The 21,269-nt window shown below is 40.3% G+C and overlaps 2 protein-coding genes across 3 annotated transcripts; both read left to right on the plus strand.

Annotated features, from left to right (window-relative positions):
- Positions 1-602: 602 nt before the first annotated feature.
- On the plus strand, positions 603-18,699 carry LOC125751920 (uncharacterized). 2 transcript variants are annotated; one of them, XR_007400811.1, is made up of 3 exons: positions 603-760; positions 5,707-6,790; positions 18,469-18,699. XR_007400811.1 is itself a non-coding variant. In XM_049031357.1 (2 exons), the coding sequence occupies exons 1-2, from the start codon at positions 649-651 to the stop codon at positions 6,618-6,620; spliced, it is 1,026 nt and encodes a 341-aa protein (XP_048887314.1). In that variant the 5' UTR covers positions 603-648; the 3' UTR covers positions 6,621-7,016. The 2 variants fall into 2 exon arrangements, 1 of the variants encoding a protein (XP_048887314.1); XM_049031357.1 differs by lacking the exon at positions 18,469-18,699 and having other exon boundaries at positions 5,707-7,016.
- LOC125704131 (uncharacterized) lies at positions 12,253-19,256 on the plus strand. The gene is made up of 3 exons (XM_048969459.1): positions 12,253-12,410; positions 17,364-18,263; positions 19,207-19,256. Exons 1-3 carry the CDS (start codon positions 12,299-12,301, stop codon positions 19,254-19,256), a joined length of 1,062 nt encoding a protein of 353 aa, XP_048825416.1. The 5' UTR covers positions 12,253-12,298.
- Positions 19,257-21,269: the final 2,013 nt, after the last annotated feature.

The raw sequence follows: 21,269 nt of genomic DNA on the forward strand, positions 1-21,269 counted from the left end.
AATTTCCAAGTGGCTAAATATTTAGTTGTAAATGAAAACCACGAGTGAGATAAAAACGTCCCCTCGTCATTCCCCTGCATCAAATCCCCCACTGATTGAATGGGTCGCTTAATTATCGCTATGAATTCTGGGAGTCTGTGAAACGTCACCACCGCAGCTCTCGCGTTACTTGCTACCAGGAAGGAATTCTATTCAAATACTTTAATAAATTTATATATATATATATATATATATCAATCAATCAATTAATTAAACAGACACGAACTGTAGTGTGTCATTCTACATCTTGTGTTGATAATAAATCGATATTCCGTAAACATTCGATATACGGCCCAGCCACAATTGGTCCGTTTTGTCACCTGGAAACTTAGCAACTGTGTTGTAAGCGAATCTGCAGCGCTTTTATGTTTTTAAAGGTGTCTTCTAAATTTACGCTGCTTCTATTATCTTTCCGCGCTTTTGTCAATATATATCGTGTGTCTTGTCATTTGATTGAAGTGTTTGAAGACTTTGCAGCGTGCTGGCACTAATCGGCCACCGTATCTTAGCAACCGCATCATAACAATTTGAATTTCATTTAGAGTTTTGATTTGAACATTCAAAGCAGCTCAGATTTTCAGTTTCCCAGCAAGATATACGACGCGAAAGATGTCTGCCTTGAACGCGACTGTCTACCTCCAGAGAATTGACTCGTTCCTGCCAAATGGGGCCGTCAGTGTCCGGATTGCTCCGGAAGACATCCCCGGTTCAGTCAGCCATGGTAAGGACGGCAAAATGATGCCCATAATATCTCAGTACTCGAAGAATGAAAGTCAGAATAGGGTTGACTGGTCTTGAATCTTGCAGTCTGTGATAACTATCTTATCCTAACTCGGAACTAAATGTCTTAGGATACTAAATAATAAAATGGTTCACCTTTAGCCCAACAGCGATTTGTTACCATGAAGCAGTAAAAAATACGGGGCTCTTTTCGGCATGTCTACTGTACTGTATAACGAAATCAGTAAAATCTGTGGCTGAGACGTGTTTGAACAAACATCAAATGCTAAGGTAACAGGTGAATATGTCCCCCACATTGCCAAAAGCCAGCCAACGTGAGTAACCCCCTTCCTTCGGCTGTGCCTAAATTCTCGTCTAAATACGCCCATTTATTCACTTGCAGGGTGTTACATTGAGATGGCGCTTTCTTTACAAAAACACATTTTAATTGTGGTCACAAGTTGATACACAAGTACAAGTATCAACGAGAATCGTTTGGTAGCCATTAGCAAGCTTCTGGCATAATTCTAGCGGAATGTTTGATCACTCTTCTTTGCAGAATTTCTAGTTCATTTAAACTAGTTGGGGTCCTGGCACGGACCCACAAATTTTCAATAGGGTTGAGATCGGGGGTACTTCACAAAGCAGGATTTCTTGCTTTGCCGAATAACTTGTTGGAGTTAAAGTACACCTCTGGGACCCGGGTTCGAGTCTCCGCCTGGGTCACATGTGTGTGGAGTTTGCATGTTCTCCCCATGTCGTCGTGGGGTTTCCTCCGGGTACTCCGATTTCCCCCCACAGTCCAAAAACATGCTGAGGCTAATTGGAGTTGCCAAATTGCCCGTAGGTGTGCATGTCAGAGTGAATGGTGTGTGAGTGTGCTCTGCGATAGGCTGGCCCCCCATCCTGGGTTGTTTCCTGCCCCGTGCCTATTGCTTCCGGGATAGGCTCTGGACCCCCCGTCACCCAGTTGGATAAGCGGTTTGGAAAATGGATGGATGGATGGATGGATTATGTGGCTTTTACAATCTGTTTTGAAAGTGATTTATCAAAATGACTTATTTCAGTTTCGACTGTCTTATTAGCAGTTTTTGTGTCAATATGTAGGTATGTGCAAAATGGCCCCTGAAAATGTAATGTGAGTGAGATTGAAGCATTTAGTCATTGATTGCATTTTGAATGAAAGCAAAGTGAAATGCTTAACAATTTAGCCCACATAAGTAAATATTGTGGTGACTGCATGAAGAGTTTTGTCTTAGCAATGGAAAAAAAACTGTAAAATTCACACTGCCTTTCCAAACTGATTGGTGTGAAGAGCAGTGACAGACAGTCCAGACTGATGGGCCATTGACAGTATGCAAAGGTGACTCCAAAGTCACTTCAAAGTTGTAACACTTTAGTAATCAAATCTCATACAATTTTTTGAATCTCTCATTCACCTTTGTGTAGCCATCCCCTATGTCTGTAAGCTTCAGAGCTCAAGCTTAGGCTAGAAATATTTATAATGTGATATTTTACAATTTGTCAGCACCACTGAAAATAGGTTTTTGAAAAGTGTATGTTTAAAGTAGATTTTAACAAAAAAGAATGACATTCTAAATGTTCTCAGATTATTAGTGCTGAGTTTGTGCTGAATAAAAGCATTTGTAGCACTTTGGGATAAATATTTTTTAGATAGGTGAAATATTTAACAGTTTTTCTGAATTGCTGAAGTATTGAAAATCATTTTGGGAACAAAACTGCCGATTGCCAAAAGTCATTTATTGAATCAGTCACTTGTTTGGTGAAACTTTAAACCATGCTCACCTAGTTAGACACAATTTTCAGATCTCAGTCATCCTTTTTGCAAAATTCAAAACACATTCTCATTCATCAAAACACATTTTGAGCTATGGTGAACTTTGATGCAAAATAGAAAACACAGGCCGCAGAGGTTAAGCGCAGCCCACACACAGTAGTCATTGACTCAAAACTGTTCACACATATTTCTAAACATTTGAAGAAGCCAAAGAGTGACTAGAACATAGAATACGTGCCATAGAAGGATAGGAGTTGCATTTTGAAGTCAAGGTACAAAAGGGTCACACAGAGGATTCTTTCTGCATCACTCAACAAGGGATAGCATCACTAGTCCCAGCACTGAGACATGGTGATGAGGCAGAATGAATATTCTTCTGTGACTCTGGCTTGGCAGTAGCACATTTTACTGTAATATGCCTCTCGTTTGGTTACTTTATGGATTAGTTTTTTATAGTAACTTTTCTAGAGTACTATGTATGGCAAACGTTACATATTACAGTTTTTCTTGTTGTTTACGCACAATTACTTGTACTTGAGACACAATGACTCCAACCCCCTGAACCAATTCTGCTAAACTACAAGCACAATTCCTGCTTTACACTCAAATTGCATTTTTAAAACACACTTTTTTCAAAACACTACACACAATTCTCTGCATTTGGCACAATTTCCATGAAGAAAATCTCTTGTTTTCACAAGGAACACACTGTCATTCAAAATTGTAAAGTCAGTTGCCCTACTTTGCATACTAACTCATCACATAATTGTAATTTAGAAATCAGAGCTTTATAAAAGGCCAACAGGTGAGCTCTTCTGTTTTGGAGCAATGGATGCCAACGTTGGAAACAGAGGCAGAGCCAGAGGAGTGAGAGTAAGAGGAGGAGGACGGGGAGCACGAGGAAGGCCAAAGAAAGTAATCTCTCATGAGATCAAAGCCACTTTGGTTGACCATGTGATCAACCATGGTCTAACAATGAGGGAGGCTGGGCAAAGAGAGTTGAAGTCTCTTGATGGCTGGATTCCCCATGCTAGGTGATATTTCCCCCGCTGCTTGGCCAGGGCAAACATTGCTTGTGATGTGGATGAGGTGCTGTGGCCAGACCGAAACAGAAGGGAGGATGCAGCGGAGTTGTTTTTTTTTTTTTTACTGTAACTGTATTCAGTAAATTCTTGGAATATAAATTCAAAAAAAGGCTTACAGTAAGTCACTATGATGAATGAAGAAGTGGTCATAGTGTTTTACATTAAGCACTTCAGTAATCAACTGGTTCTTATAAATGTCTTCATATGATGGTTTGTGTGTCATTTGAAAACAAAATACCATTTTGAGAATAAATTACATTGTTATGAACGTAAAGTTTCATTTTGCAAGAGAATTGAAGGGTTCTGCCCATTGTGTGTGTGTTTTTTGATTTGGGTGTAGAGTTATGACAATACGGGGCATGCTTTCAGAAAATGTGTATAAACAATTGGGAAAAACTGTAATTATCAGTCATAACTGTATACAAATATTTTTGGTAGACGACCATAATTTTTTTTTTATTATTATAGTCTTGCGGTTTCTCATTTACATGTCAACAACAGTTTTGACTGGTACTGTTTTCATTTTTTGCTGTAGAGTGCTATGACTGTTCAGTAGTGTACCTTTAACCAACTGACTTGAGATGCATGATCTGAAAACAGTGTTTGCTTTTGAGCAAAGATAATATAGTTTTGAGAAGATTGTTTGATTTTGCAAGACAAGTGTAAGGTTTTGTGAGTTTAGCTTGAATTTTAGAGTTTGTGTTTAGTGGTTTGATTAAAGGAGATGAGATTTTAGGACATGTGTTTTAGCAATTCAGAAAAACAGTAAAATGTCAAGGCCTGTCAGACTACTTTGAAAGTGGGTGAGAGGCCTCAGACTCCATATCTGGTACTATGACAAAAAATCCCAATCTATCTATCTAGTGCTGCTTCATTATTCCATCCTCTTTGTGCAATGTACTGATGTACAGTACTGTCAGAAAAACAGCATGATACTACCACCAACATGCTTGACCGTTGGTTCGGTGTTCTTAGGTTAAGAAAACAACCTCACCTTGATCCCCTGCAAACATATTGCTTTTCATTGTGGCCAAGCAGAGAAGTTAATGACACATTCACACATCATTGTGACTGCCCCCCCCCCCTGTGAATGTGCAGCCATCAGCAGCTTTTCAGATTGTTAGCCAGACAGAACACACTAAGGAATGTGTCTATTTTATTCGAGCACAGTGTTTTTTTATTTTTCATTTTCCACTCTGTCCACCTTTATTCTCCACAATCAACTTTATTACTTTGTTTAGGCCTGTATTTATTGTATTGCACACATCTTGGGTCCGCCTCATCTCCAAAAGGTGAAGTAAAATACAAAATTCTTTCATCAATAAACTGACTAAAACACATTTTGCTAGTTATACGCCATCTTTGCCTCACAACAGAAACAATTTCTTAAATTTCACAGGCCATTTATTGCAGTGTAGTCAGTTTATTAATGAATTAGAATTTTGTCTAAATATAAGAAAATTATACTTTTTCTTAGATTTAAATTTTTTGCAGTGAAGTTACAATACCTGATTTCAGGTAAGTCATTTCTGATTTCATAATCACTGCTCTCCCTGGTGGATGGATAAATCATTGCAAGTACTTTAAACACAGAGAGGTAAGGGGCGGATCATGCCGGCCCCCTTGTTCATTACATCATCATGGGGGATCTCATTATAGTCAAGGTCCCACCCAAGACCCAGCAGGGACCTGTCATGGACCAGCCAAGGCCCCATCATGGAAACGGGAAAATTCAAGCGGCTACATCTGTAAATTTGGTGCACATGAACCTTTCCAGTGTTGTTTTTCGCCGTTGTTCTGCATATCAGGGAATCTGTGCACTACATGGTGTGTTTTTATAGGTCAAGTTCCCCTGCTGAAATGCAGGCAGCCCAATTCAAGACCAGCGCATAAGTCTCCCAAGCATGTGTTTCCTATATCCGATAAGATGGCAGAATTTCTCTCAATGTGCAATACTGACTGCCAAGTGCGATATCTGTGATGTATGTGATGTACTTTTCTTGTAGAGTGACATAAGGATTCACTTTAATTAAATGTGTGTCCCCTATCTTTATAATCCAAAAGGACGAACCAGTACCAGCAGTGGAGGCCGTCAGAAGAAATGCCGCACTGGGCCACCGGCACCCAGCTCCCAAACCATATCTGGATCTGCTCCCATCCCGTTGGCGACCAGCAGGGCTCAGCAGGGCAGAAGACGCCGTAGAAATACGGCGGGAGGCCGGTCAGGCCGTAGAAAGAAGTGTAAAAAACAGAAGGGGCCATTTACAAAAAATTTGCAGAACCTGCTAACCTTCAGTAACCCCTTTGATTCAATCCAGGTGGGTGACAAGATCCCGTGTGTGGATCTCACCCAGAGTGACGACGAGGTTGCTACCATCCTGTGTCGCACTCCATCAATGTCAGAGCCTGAGCCCTGCTCACCAGCCTTCTCCTCCACTTCCTTCTTATTTCCATCACCAGTCCCATCCTCTTTTGCCTCCTCTCCATCCCCATCTTTTTTTACAGACTCTCCTCCTCCGTCACCATGTGTAGTCTCACCTGTAAGCCCATCTCCACACCCATCTTCACCTCCAGCCACAGTTCATCCCACCCCTCTGTATCAGGTTCCAGCGCAAGCTGCAGCCCCCTCATCTGAGCTGGTTACGGGTCCGACACCCCTACTTATTTCCCCTTCTGTTGTTTTTGAGAAAATGGAAAGATTCAATAAGATGCATAACTTTTATCTATGCAACTATTCTAAAATGACCTATGATGCCAAGTGCCTTGCTCATTACTGGTGTAATCAGTTTTGGAATGATTTTCAACATGCAGTTTACATCTGCAAGCAGGGGAAGAATCAAAATTCAGAGAATCACTACTCATATGGTGATAATGAGGGTGCCCAAGCTGAGCTGATATTTGATGATGAGGCGCTGGATCAGCTAAGTGCCATCCCCGGGGTCCTGGAGATGGCTGTGGAGATGGGCTATCTTGTGTGATGTAAATAGTTTTTTTATAGAACCTGTAAATAATTAGGTGAGAGATCTCACAAGTACTTAGGATAAGATAAGATTAAGGTAGTTTAACCTTATCTTAACTAATCCTAAGATTGTATGATATAAGATTACATAGGATAAGACTAAGGATAGCTTAAGATAAGATAGGATAAGTTAAGGTTAAACTAAGATAATATGACATAAGATTACATAGAATAAACTAAGAATAGGTTAAGATAAGATTGTATATAACGTAAGATAGTATAGAATAAGATAAGAATAAGATAGGGTAAGTTAAGATAAGATTATATAATATGCAATAACACAGGATAAGATAAGATAGGTTTGTCAGGGACTGTACTGTTCCTATCCTGCCCTTCATTCCCCAAATGGGGGGGGCACGAGGTTAATATAAAGTTGTATAATTTTAGTTTTTAGTTTTCTTATTCTTCTATTTGTATTAAATAAATATGGATTATTTTGAGTATGGTTTGTGTCTGTGTGATTATTTAAAACATTGTGAAGTTTCACACAAAATTTGATTAGTTTAAATAATGATTGGTTAAACTCATAAGGTTCTCCACCAGAAGGAGACCAAAGTATTTGGTTCTATCGATGATCTCTACGCATGACCCGTTGATGTGCAGCTGAGAGTGGTCACTCCGTGTTCAACAACCATTTCTTTTGTTTTGTCTACATTCAGAAACGGGTGGTTGGCTCTGCACCAGTTCGATAGTCATTGCACTTCCTCTTTGTATGCTTCCTCATCGTGTTTACTGATGAGACCCACCATAGCTGCGTCATCAGCAAACTTGATGATGTGATTTGAACTGTGCATTGGCACATAGTCATGAGTCATCAGAGTGAACAGTAGTGGACTGAGCACACAGCCCTGGCGGGCTCCAGTGCTCAGTGTGGTGGTGCTGGAAGTGTTGCTCCTGATCCAGACTGACTGAGGTTTCTCAGTAAAGTCCAAGGTCCAATTGGAAAGAGAGCCGTTCAGGCCCAGGAGGCTCAGTTCTTCAATCAGCTGCGGAATGATTGTGTTGAATGCTGAACTGAAGTCTATGAACAGCATTTGAACGCAAGTGTCTTGTGGGTAAGGGCCAAATGGAGTGTGGTGGCTATGGCATTGTCCATGGAACAGTCGTGGTGATATGTGAATTGCAGGGGGTCTAGTAATTAGGGCAGCAGGGTCTTGATGTGCTTTATGACGAGCCTCTTGAAGCACTTCATAATGATGGGTGTGAGTGCAGCAGGACAGTATTTGTTGAGGCTGGACAATGAAGTTTTCTTCAGCATGGGGACGATGGTGGTGGTCTATTTCACTGGTTTGATTGATGAGAGAGAACTGACCGACTTTGACACGGGGAGAAGATGCAAAGTCCTCACTCATGGAATCCTGGTGGAGACTCGAAACCAGGTCCCAATGGTCTGAGACGACAGTGCTTGAAGCTGTGCCATTATGTTACGAGTAGTAGAATGGAAAAATGAAGGACGTTGTTTGAGAGTAATGACTCTGGGCTCTGCTAATGGAATTACTGCTGTTGGGTTCTTGACTCCTTGATGAAGTTTTACAATATTTCCCTCAGTCTAACATATTTGAGCAATCGGACCTGAGCATGAGACTCTGATAGCATGAATGTCACATCAGATGCAAAAGTGACCACTGACTCTTAGAGTCAAAATATTGCATTTACACTACATCAACTAATTTCAACAAACTCATCTGACCACTAACCTGCTCTGTTAACGACGTTTTCAATTTCCCTTTTTCTGTGTCATTTGAAGTATGCAGCCATTGCTCAATGGCTGCATTGCTCAAATACTGCTGTCATTTTTAGATTAACAGTATTGGTCTAGTTTAATATATGCACTCACTATTCCTTCTGGTTTTCCTGGTCAGGGTCATAGGGGGTGCTATCACAGACAGCACTGGCTACAGGGCTGGGGTACATGCTGGACAGGGTGCCACTCCTTCACATAACACACACTATGGGCAACTGAGAAACACCAGTTCATCAAACTGCATCTTTGAATGGCGGAAAAAAAACTGCACAAGAATCTACAACCTACTGAACCAGCTTGCCACTTGTTTAACATGCGACTATAATAGATTAGTACTTGCAGTTAATTAGTTTATAAACGTTTATGGCATTATTTTATGGCCATGTGCTTTGCATGTAAGACCTATAAATTATTTACAACTGTTTTTTTTTTTATTGTAACCTGCACAGTTGTAACGTTCCTGGAATATCTTATTCCATAGTTACTGTTTTTCTAGGTATCATCATGTACTTTAGTGATGTACTTTTTATGACCAGTGATTGATGTGACAGAGTAACCCAATCAATAAGCAATTCATATATCTGTGATTTAGGAAAAACGCCTCCTGAATCCACAGAGGTAACACACCCCCAAGCCGCCAGAGGGCACTCTTACCATTTTATATAGTCTGCTGATAATTATATGCCTTTAATACACACTTCTGTTTAAGGTAAATAAGTTAAAAAGGGGAGTTGTGGAGGGGTGGGGGAAGGTTTGTTCTGAAGTATTGGAGGAGGGATTATCACTGGAGTGATATACTTACATTTCTTTCATTTGTAGATTTTTTTATGTGTGAATTTTGTGTTCATTTATGGGTTTTTTTTTGTTACTGTAAATCTGGTGAAACTTGCCGTCAAGTAGAACAGTTTTGGACTTAAATTTGTAATTTTTCATACAATATATTGTATTTTCAAAATGTTTTTTATTGCTGCGAGGACTATCCCCATTAGGGAAACGGTGCATAACAAGCCTTCACCCTGGGGAAGATGGTGGTAGTGCTATCGTTTGACAACCAGAAGGTTGCAGGTTCAAGCCCTGGTTCCTCCTGTCCCCATCAAAATGGGGCCTTGAGCAAGACCCTAAACCCCAAATTGCTCCTAGTGTGTAGGTTGGCACCTTGCATGGAAGCCTTCGCCACCGGAGTGTGTGTGTGGCATAAAATGTAAAGTGCTTTGAGTACTTGTACGAATAGAAACGCGTTATATAAATGCAGTCCATTTACCCTGGGCAGAAAATGCATTGTTTGTACAGTATGCCTTAGTGACAGAGTACCAATTTCAGAGGGTATTAACTTGAAAAATATGCAATGAAATACCTCATAATAATGTCTGAACATTCAAACACAGCATACAATTCAGTTTGCAAATTTAAACAATTTTATCTAAAAAGGACAGTTTAATTTCAGAGCCAATGGCCGTGTGACAAAAAACATTTGAATTATTATTATTTTCTTAGTAAGATGAAACGCCGAAAACATTCCTGGAGCCTTCAATTTAGCGTACACAGTGCCCTCTACAGGATTCTGTCGAAACAGCATCCCCGTCAGCCTCGTTTGCAGAATGTACGCATTTTTTTCCAGCATACGTTTTTCTTTATAAATCCCAAAATCTCCTTAGAAATGTAACAAATGTTATGAATGAAGCATTTATGAATGAGTTCCCCAATTAATGCGTTTACATGGCTAGCTCTGTAATTGCATTATTAAAATCACATGAAAACATCTTAATTGCATAAAGGCACGTAAACGTAGTCACATGACAAAAGATAACTTCGTGACTTAGCGAACTCATGTTCTTCATCTCCTCTGTATGGACCATAGAGCTGTGTATCGGAGAGTCTGGCGACACGCTACGTTTCAAGATAGAGAATATAATTCAATATGCTGCTATATTTTGCAATTTTTAAAATCTGATCTCAGGAAAACTTGTCAAGGTATAAAAAGCACACCGCCATGAAATCTGAGTACAAATGTTTGCTTTTTTTTTAACGCAACCATAATAGAGGGGTCTGCATTTATCACAGTCCCTGTAAAAATCTAACATCATAGCACCATAACTACTGCGGATTCAGCCAACGGCGGCAACGTCACTAGTCAGCAGTGTTGTGCAGGTTACTGGAAATTACTACTCATCAATTACCGCATATAAATGTACTTTTAATACGGGTGGGATTGGACCATGTGTCTGCCAGGAGTTTCGACGTGTGGTGGGTGCAAATGGTCGGTGGCGATGTTTCTGCAACACAGATGTTTGCTGATGGGTTTTCAAGCATCGCGGAGACATAGTGCCAATGCATGTGTGCTCTCTGGCTAGTTATATTATTTCAGTGTTGCAGCTATGACAGTGCCAGACAATACAACCGTCTAATTGTATCTATCAGCGTACCTACAATACCACCCATTCATTGCGCCATGGTGAGGTCGGGTGGCGTTACATCATAAACGGGAAATTAAGGGAACATGCTGCCTTTATCCATTAATATTTTCACGCAAGACAAAGGTAAAGAGTGCATTTAAATTTCAGCACCTTCCGTGTTTTTTAATGGCAATTAGTTACATTACTCCTTATAGACAAAAGTAGTGGGGTTATAGTAACGCCTTACTACCAACACTGCAAGGTTTGCTAATGCTAACGTTAGCAGTACAGCCTTATGCTACTTCCTCTCAGAATCAGAATGGACTTTATTGCCAAATGTTGAGCAGGTTTACAACATCAGGAAATTGCTGCGGTGTTCAGTGCGATATCCTCGCAAGATAAGATAGCGTTACCGTCACTGTGCAAATACAATAAGATGTCTTTGGAGCAAGCCTGTCGACGCCATGTTAAGGATAAAAGTACAAGTAAAAGACAATATGAAATAAAAGAAATATACAACAGGAAAGAAAAAAAAATGCTGGTACTGGAAGCAAAGAAACCAGTAAAACACTGTCAGAGGAACATTGGAGAGCTCGGAGCAGCTGCGAATGTGCCGCCATCATTGTTCATAATTCTTCAGTTTACGTTGCTACAGTGGAAGAGTGAAATGGCTGAAGATGAATTACAGCACTGCTGTCTAACGGTCCGGGGGTCAGACAGAGCAGAAAATAAACCACCGCGGGAACCTTTGCATGTAAACTATTAATTAGAATCTGTACCTTTAGGACAAAACACAACATGGCAATAAGTGTATCGACATATCCCTAGATTCTTAGGAATATTAGCAATACAGAAAAATTTCCAAGTGGCTAAATATTTAGTTGTAAATGAAAACCACGAGTGAGATAAAAACGTCCCCTCGTCATTCCCCTGCATCAAATCCCCCACTGATCGAATGGGTCGCTTAATTATCGCTATGAATTCTGGGAGTCTGTGAAACGTCACGACCGCAGCTCTCGCGTTACTTGCTACCAGGAAGGAATTCTATTCAAATACTTTAATAAATTTATATATATATATATATATATCTCAATCAATCAATTAAACAGACACGAACTGTAGTGTGTCATTCTACATCTGGTGTTGATAATAAATCGATATTCCGTAAACATTCGATATACGGCCCAGCCACAATTGGTCCGTTTTGTCACCTGGAAACTTAGCAACTGTGTTGTAAGCGAATCTGCAGCGCTTTTATGTTTTTAAAGGTGTCTTCTAAATTTACGCTGCTTCTATTATCTTTCCGCGCTTTTGTCAATATATATCGTGTGTCTTGTCATTTGATTGAAGTGTTTGAAGACTTTGCAGCGTGCTGGCACTAATCGGCCACCGTATCTTAGCAACCGCATCATAACAATTTGAATTTCATTTAGAGTTTTGATTTGAACATTCAAAGCAGCTCAGATTTTCAGTTTCCCAGCAAGATATACGACGCGAAAGATGTCTGCCTTGAACGCGACTGTCTACCTCCAGAGAATTGACTCGTTCCTGCCAAATGGGGCCGTCAGTGTCCGGATTGCTCCGGAAGACATCCCCGGTTCAGTCAGCCATGGTAAGGACGGCAAAATGATGCCCATAATATCTCAGTACTCGAAGAATGAAAGTCAGAATAGGGTTGACTGGTCTTGAATCTTGCAGTCTGTGATAACTATCTTATCCTAACTCGGAACTAAATGTCTTAGGATACTAAATAATAAAATGGTTCACCTTTAGCCCAACAGCGATTTGTTACCATGAAGCAGTAAAAAATACGGGGCTCTTTTCGGCATGTCTACTGTACTGTATAACGAAATCAGTAAAATCTGTGGCTGAGACGTGTTTGAACAAACATCAAATGCTAAGGTAACAGGTGAATATGTCCCCCACATTGCCAAAAGCCAGCCAACGTGAGTAACCCCCTTCCTTCGGCTGTGCCTAAATTCTCGTCTAAATACGCCCATTTATTCACTTGCAGGGTGTTACATTGAGATGGCGCTTTCTTTACAAAAACACATTTTAATTGTGGTCACAAGTTGATACACAAGTACAAGTATCAACGAGAATCGTTTGGTAGCCATTAGCAAGCTTCTGGCATAATTCTAGCGGAATGTTTGATCACTCTTCTTTGCAGAATTTCTAGTTCATTTAAACTAGTTGGGGTCCTGGCACGGACCCACAAATTTTCAATAGGGTTGAGATCGGGGGTACTTCACAAAGCAGGATTTCTTGCTTTGCCGAATAACTTGTTGGAGTTAAAGTACACCTCTGGGACCCGGGTTCGAGTCTCCGCCTGGGTCACATGTGTGTGGAGTTTGCATGTTCTCCCCATGTCGTCGTGGGGTTTCCTCCGGGTACTCCGATTTCCCCCCACAGTCCAAAAACATGCTGAGGCTAATTGGAGTTGCCAAATTGCCCGTAGGTGTGCATGTCAGAGTGAATGGTGTGTGAGTGTGCTCTGCGATAGGCTGGCCCCCCATCCTGGGTTGTTTCCTGCCCCGTGCCTATTGCTTCCGGGATAGGCTCTGGACCCCCCGTCACCCAGTTGGATAAGCGGTTTGGAAAATGGATGGATGGATGGATTATGTGGCTTTTACAATCTGTTTTGAAAGTGATTTATCAAAATGACTTATTTCAGTTTCGACTGTCTTATTAGCAGTTTTTGTGTCAATATGTAGGTATGTGCAAAATGGCCCCTGAAAATGTAATGTGAGTGAGATTGAAGCATTTAGTCATTGATTGCATTTTGAATGAAAGCAAAGTGAAATGCTTAACAATTTAGCCCACATAAGTAAATATTGTGGTGACTGCATGAAGAGTTTTGTCTTAGCAATGGAAAAAAAACTGTAAAATTCACACTGCCTTTCCAAACTGATTGGTGTGAGGAGCAGTGACAGACAGTCCAGACTGATGGGCCATTGACAGTATGCAAAGGTGACTCCAAAGTCACTTCAAAGTTGTAACACTTTAGTAATCAAATCTCATACAATTTTTTGAATCTCTCATTCACCTTTGTGTAGCCATCCCCTATATCTGTAAGCTTCGGAGCTCAAGTCTAGGCTAGAAATATTTATAATGTGATATTTTACAATTTGTCAGCACCACTGAAAATAGGTTTTTGAAAAGTGTATGTTTAAAGTAGATTTTAACAAAAAAAAAAAATGACATTCTAAATGTTCTCAGATTATTAGTGCTGAGTTTGTGCTGAATAAAAGCATTTGTAGCACTTTGGGATAAATATTTTTTAGATAGGTGAAATATTTAACAGTTTTTCTGAATTGCTGAAGTATTGAAAATCATTTTGGGAACAAAACTGCCGATTGCCAAAAGTCATTTATTGAATCAGTCACTTGTTTGGTGAAACTTTAAACCATGCTCACCTAGTTAGACACAATTTTCAGATCTCAGTCATCCTTTTTGCAAAATTCAAAACACATTCTCATTCATCAAAACACATTTTGAGCTATGGTGAACTTTGATGCAAAATAGAAAACACAGGCCGCAGAGGTTAAGCGCAGCCCACACACAGTAGTCATTGACTCAAAACTGTTCACACATATTTCTAAACATTTGAAGAAGCCAAAGAGTGACTAGAACATAGAATACGTGCCATAGAAGGATAGGAGTTGCATTTTGAAGTCAAGGTACAAAAGGGTCACACAGAGGATTCTTTCTGCATCACTCAACAAGGGATAGCATCACTAGTCCCAGCACTGAGACATGGTGATGAGGCAGAATGAATATTCTTCTGTGACTCTGGCTTGGCAGTAGCACATTTTACTGTAATATGCCTCTCGTTTGGTTACTTTATGGATTAGTTTTTTATAGTAACTTTTCTAGAGTACTATGTATGGCAAACGTTACATATTACAGTTTTTCTTGTTGTTTACGCACAATTACTTGTACTTGAGACACAATGACTCCAACCCCCTGAACCAATTCTGCTAAACTACAAGCACAATTCCTGCTTTACACTCAAATTGCATTTTTAAAACACACTTTTTTCAAAACACTACACACAATTCTCTGCATTTGGCACAATTTCCATGAAGAAAATCTCTTGTTTTCACAAGGAACACACTGTCATTCAAAATTGTAAAGTCAGTTGCCCTACTTTGCATACTAACTCATCACATAATTGTAATTTAGAAATCAGAGCTTTATAAAAGGCCAACAGGTGAGCTCTTCTGTTTTGGAGCAATGGATGCCAACGTTGGAAACAGAGGCAGAGCCAGAGGAGTGAGAGTAAGAGGAGGAGGACGGGGAGCACGAGGAAGGCCAAAGAAAGTAATCTCTCATGAGATCAAAGCCACTTTGGTTGACCATGTGATCAACCATGGTCTAACAATGAGGGAGGCTGGGCAAAGAGAGTTGAAGTCTCTTGATGGCTGGATTCCCCATGCTAGGTGATATTTCCCCCGCTGCTTGGCCAGGGCAAACATTGCTTGTGATGTGGATGAGGTGCTGTGGCCAGACCGAAACAGAAGGGAGGATGCAGCGGAGTTGTTGTTTTTTTTTTTTTTTACTGTAACTGTATTCAGTAAATTCTTGGAATATAAATTCAAAAAAAGGCTTACAGTAAGTCACTATGATGAATGAAGAAGTGGTCATAGTGTTTTACATTAAGCACTTCAGTAATCAACTGGTTCTTATAAATGTCTTCATATGATGGTTTGTGTGTCATTTGAAAACAAAATACCATTTTGAGAATAAATTACATTGTTATGAACGTAAAGTTTCATTTTGCAAGAGAATTGAAGGGTTCTGCCCATTGTGTGTGTGTTTTTTGATTTGTGTGTAGAGTTATGACAATACGGGGCATGCTTTCAGAAAATGTGTATAAACAATTGGGAAAAACTGTAATTATCAGTCATAACTGTATACAAATATTTTTGGTAGACGACCATAATTTTTTTTTATTATTATAGTCTTGCGGTTTCTCATTTACATGTCAACAACAGTTTTGACTGGTACTGTTTTCATTTTTTGCTGTAGAGTGCTATGACTGTTCAGTAGTGTACCTTTAACCAACTGACTTGAGATGCATGATCTGAAAACAGTGTTTGCTTTTGAGCAAAGATAATATAGTTTTGAGAAGATTGTTTGATTTTGCAAGACAAGTGTAAGGTTTTGTGAGTTTAGCTTGAATTTTAGAGTTTGTGCTTAGTGGTTTGATGATGAGATTTTAGGACATGTGTTTTAGCAATTCAGAAAAACAGTAAAATGTCAAGGCCTGTCAGACTACTTTGAAAGTGGGTGAGAGGCATCAGACTCCATATCTGGTACTATGACAAAAAATCCCAATCTATCTATCTAGTGCTGCTTCATTATTCCATCCTCTTTGTGCAATGTACTGATGTACAGTACTGTCAGAAAAACAGCATGATACTACCACCAACATGCTTGACCGTTGGTTCGGTGTTCTTAGGTTAAGAAAACAACCTCACCTTGATCCCCTGCAAACATATTGCTTTTCATTGTGGCCAAGCAGAGAAGTTAATGACACATTCACACATCATTGTGACTGCCCCCCCCCCCTGTGAATGTGCAGCCATCAGCAGCTTTTCAGATTGTTAGCCAGACAGAACACACTAAGGAATGTGTCTATTTTATTCGAGCACAGTACAGAACCATGTGTTTTTTTATTTTTCATTTTCCACTCTGTCCACCTTTATTCTCCACAATCAACTTTATTACTTTGTTTAGGCCTGTATTTATTGTATTGCACACATCTTGGGTCCGCCTCATCTCCAAAAGGTGAAGTAAAATACAAAATTCTTTCATCAATAAACTGACTAAAACACATTTTGCTAGTTATACGCCATCTTTGCCTCACAACAGAAACAATTTCTTAAATTTCACAGGCCATTTATTGCAGTGTAGTCAGTTTATTAATGAATTAGAATTTTGTCTAAATATAAGAAAATTATACTTTTTCTTAGATTTAAATTTTTTGCAGTGAAGTTACAATACCTGATTTCAGGTAAGTCATTTCTGATTTCATAATCACTGCTCTCCCTGGTGGATGGATAAATCATTGCAAGTACTTTAAACACAGAGAGGTAAGGGGCGGATCATGCCGGCCCCCTTGTTCATTACATCATCATGGGGGATCTCATTATAGTCAAGGTCCCACCCAAGACCCAGCAGGGACCTGTCATGGACCAGCCAAGGCCCCATCATGGAAACGGGAAAATTCAAGCAGCTACATCTGTAAATTTGGTGCACATGAACCTTTACAGTGTTGTTTTTCGCTGTTGTTCTGCATATCAGGGAATCTGTGCACTACATGGTGTGTTTTTATAGGTCAAGTTCCCCTGCTGAAATGCAGGCAGCCCAATTCAAGACCAGCGCATAAGTCTCCCAAGCATGTGTTTCCTATATCCGATAAGATGGCAGAATTTCTCTCAATGTGCAATACTGACTGCCAAGTGCGATATCTGTGATGTATGTGATGTACTTTTCTTGTAGAGTGACATAAGGATTCACTTTAATTAAATGTGTGTCCCCTATCTTTATAATCCAAAAGGACGAACCAGTACCAGCAGTGGAGGCCGTCAGAAGAAATGCCGCACTGGGCCACCGGCACCCAGCTCCCAAACCATATCTGGATCTGCTCCCATCCCGTTGGCGACCAGCAGGGCTCAGCAGGGCAGAAGACGCCGTAGAAATACGGCGGGAGGCCGGTCAGGCCGTAGAAAGAAGTGTAAAAAACAGAAGGGGCCATTTACAAAAAATTTGCAGAACCTGCTAACCTTCAGTAACCCCTTTGATTCAATCCAGGTGGGTGACAAGATCCCGTGTGTGGATCTCACCCAGAGTGACGACGAGGTTGCTACCATCCTGTGTCGCACTCCATCAATGTCAGAGCCTGAGCCCTGCTCACCAGCCTTCTCCTCCACTTCCTTCTTATTTCCATCACCAGTCCCATCCTCTTTTGCCTCCTCTCCATCCCCATCTTTTTTTACAGACTCTCCTCCTCCGTCACCATGTGTAGTCTCACCTGTAAGCCCATCTCCACACCCATCTTCACCTCCAGCCACAGTTCATCCCACCCCTCTGTATCAGGTTCCAGCGCAAGCTGCAGCCCCCTCATCTGAGCTGGTTACGGGTCCGACACCCCTACTTATTTCCCCTTCTGTTGTTTTTGAGAAAATGGAAAGATTCAATAAGATGCATAACTTTTATCTATGCAACTATTCTAAAATGACCTATGATGCCAAGTGCCTTGCTCATTACTGGTGTAATCAGTTTTGGAATGATTTTCAACATGCAGTTTACATCTGCAAGCAGGGGAAGAATCAAAATTCAGAGAATCACTACTCATATGGTGATAATGAGGGTGCCCAAGCTGAGCTGATATTTGATGATGAGGCGCTGGATCAGCTAAGTGCCATCCCCGGGGTCCTGGAGATGGCTGTGGAGATGGGCTATCTTGTGTGATGTAAATAGTTTTTTTATAGAACCTGTAAATAATTAGGTGAGAGATCTCACAAGTACTTAGGATAAGATAAGATTAAGGTAGTTTAACCTTATCTTAACTAATCCTAAGATTGTATGATATAAGATTACATAGGATAAGACTAAGGATAGCTTAAGATAAGATAGTATAGAATAAGATAAGCCTAAGATAGGATAAGTTAAGGTTAAACTAAGATAATATGACATAAGATTACATAGAATAAACTAAGAATAGGTTAAGATAAGATTGTATATAACGTAAGATAGTATAGAATAAGATAAGAATAAGATAGGGTAAGTTAAGATAAGATTATATAATATGCAATAACACAGGATAAGATAAGATAGGTTTGTCAGGGACTGTACTGTTCCTATCCTGCCCTTCATTCCCCAAATGGGGGGGGCACGAGGTTAATATAAAGTTGTATAATTTTAGTTTTTAGTTTTCTTATTCTTCTATTTGTATTAAATAAATATGGATTATTTTGAGTATGGTTTGTGTCTGTGTGATTATTTAAAACATTGTGAAGTTTCACACAAAATTTGATTAGTTTAAATAATGATTGGTTAAACTTATAAGGTTCTCCACCAGAAGGAGACCAAAGTATTTGGTTCTATCGATGATCTCTACGCATGACCCGTTGATGTGCAGCTGAGAGTGGTCACTCCGTGTTCAACAACCATTTCTTTTGTTTTGTCTACATTCAGAAACAGGTGGTTGGCTCTGCACCAGTTCGATAGTCATTGCACTTCCTCTTTGTATGCTTCCTCATCGTGTTTACTGATGAGACCCACCATAGCTGCGTCATCAGCAAACTTGATGATGTGATTTGAACTGTGCATTGGCACATAGTCATGAGTCATCAGAGTGAACAGTAGTGGACTGAGCACACAGCCCTGGCGGGCTCCAGTGCTCAGTGTGGTGGTGCTGGAAGTGTTGCTCCTGATCCAGACTGACTGAGGTTTCTCAGTAAAGTCCAAGGTCCAATTGGAAAGAGAGCCGTTCAGGCCCAGGAGGCTCAGTTCTTCAATCAGCTGCGGAATGATTGTGTTGAATGCTGAACTGAAGTCTATGAACAGCATTTGAACGCAAGTGTCTTGTGGGTAAGGGCCAAATGGAGTGTGGTGGCTATGGCATTGTCCATGGAACAGTCGTGGTGATATGTGAATTGCAGGGGGTCTAGTAATTAGGGCAGCAGGGTCTTGATGTGCTTTATGACGAGCCTCTTGAAGCACTTCATAATGATGGGTGTGAGTGCAGCAGGACAGTATTTGTTGAGGCTGGACAATGAAGTTTTCTTCAGCATGGGGACGATGGTGGTGGTCTATTTCACTGGTTTGATTGATGAGAGAGAACTGACCGACTTTGACACGGGGAGAAGATGCAAAGTCCTCACTCATGGAATCCTGGTGGAGACTCGAAACCAGGTCCCAATGGTCTGAGACGACAGTGCTTGAAGCTGTGCCATTATGTTACGAGTAGTAGAATGGAAAAATGAAGGACGTTGTTTGAGAGTAATGACTCTGGGCTCTGCTAATGGAATTACTGCTGTTGGGTTCTTGACTCCTTGATGAAGTTTTACAATATTTCCCTCAGTCTAACATATTTGAGCAATCGGACCTGAGCATGAGACTCTGATAGCATGAATGTCACATCAGATGCAAAAGTGACCACTGACTCTTAGAGTCAAAATATTGCATTTACACTACATCAACTAATTTCAACAAAGTCATCTGACCACTAACCTGCTCTGTTAACGACGTTTTCAATTTCCCTTTTTCTGTGTCATTTGAAGTATGCAGCCATTGCTCAATGGCTGCATTGCTCAAATACTGCTGTCATTTTTAGATTAACAGTATTGGTCTAGTTTAATATATGCGCTCACTATTCCTTCTGGTTTTCCTGGTCAGGGTCATAGGGGGTGCTATCACAGACAGCACTGGCTACAGGGCTGGGGTACATGCTGGACAGGGTGCCACTCCTTCACATAACACACACTATGGGCAACTGAGAAACACCAGTTCATCAAACTGCATCTTTGAATGGCGGAAAAAAAACTGCACAAGAATCTACAACCTACTGAACCAGCTTGCCACTTGTTTAACATGCGACTATAATAGATTAGTACTTGCAGTTAATTAGTTTATAAACGTTTATGGCATTATTTTATGGCCATGTGCTTTGCATGTAAGACCTATAAATTATTTACAATTGTTTTTTTTTTTTATTGTAACCTGTTCCTGGAATATCTTATTCCATAGTTACTGTTTTTCTAGGTATCATCATGTACTTTAGTGATGTACTTTTTATGACCAGTGATTGATGTGACAGAGTAACCCAATCAATAAGCCGCCAGAGGGCACTCTTACCATTTTATATAGTCTGCTGATAATTATATGCCTTTAATACACACTTCTGTTTAAGGTAAATAAGTTAAAAAGGGGAGTTGTGGAGGGGTGGGGGAAGGTTTGTTCTGAAGTATTGGAGGAGGGATTATCACTGGAGTGATATATTTACATTTCTTTCATTTGTAGATTTTTTTATGTGTGAATTTTGTGTTCATTTATGGGTTTTTTTTTGTTACTGTAAATCTGGTGAAACTTACCGTCAAGTAGAACAGTTTTGGACTTAAATTTGTAATTTTTCATACAATATATTGTATTTTCAAAATGTTTTTTATTGCTGCGAGGACTATCCCCATTAGGGAAACGGTGCATAACAAGCCTTCACCCTGGGGAAGATGGTGGTAGTGCTATCGTTTGACAACCAGAAGGTTGCAGGTTCAAGCCCTGGTTCCTCCTGTCCCCATCAAAATGGGGCCTTGAGCAAGACCCTAAACCCCAAATTGCTTCTAGTGTGTAGGTTGGCACCTTGCATGGAAGCCTTCGCCACCGGAGTGTGTGTGTGGCATAAAATGTAAAGTGCTTTGAGTACTTGTACGAATAGAAACGCGTTATATAAATGCAGTCCATT

This window comes from Brienomyrus brachyistius, chromosome 11, assembly GCF_023856365.1.
Source record: "Brienomyrus brachyistius isolate T26 chromosome 11, BBRACH_0.4, whole genome shotgun sequence".
Lineage (NCBI taxonomy): Eukaryota > Metazoa > Chordata > Actinopteri > Osteoglossiformes > Mormyridae > Brienomyrus > Brienomyrus brachyistius.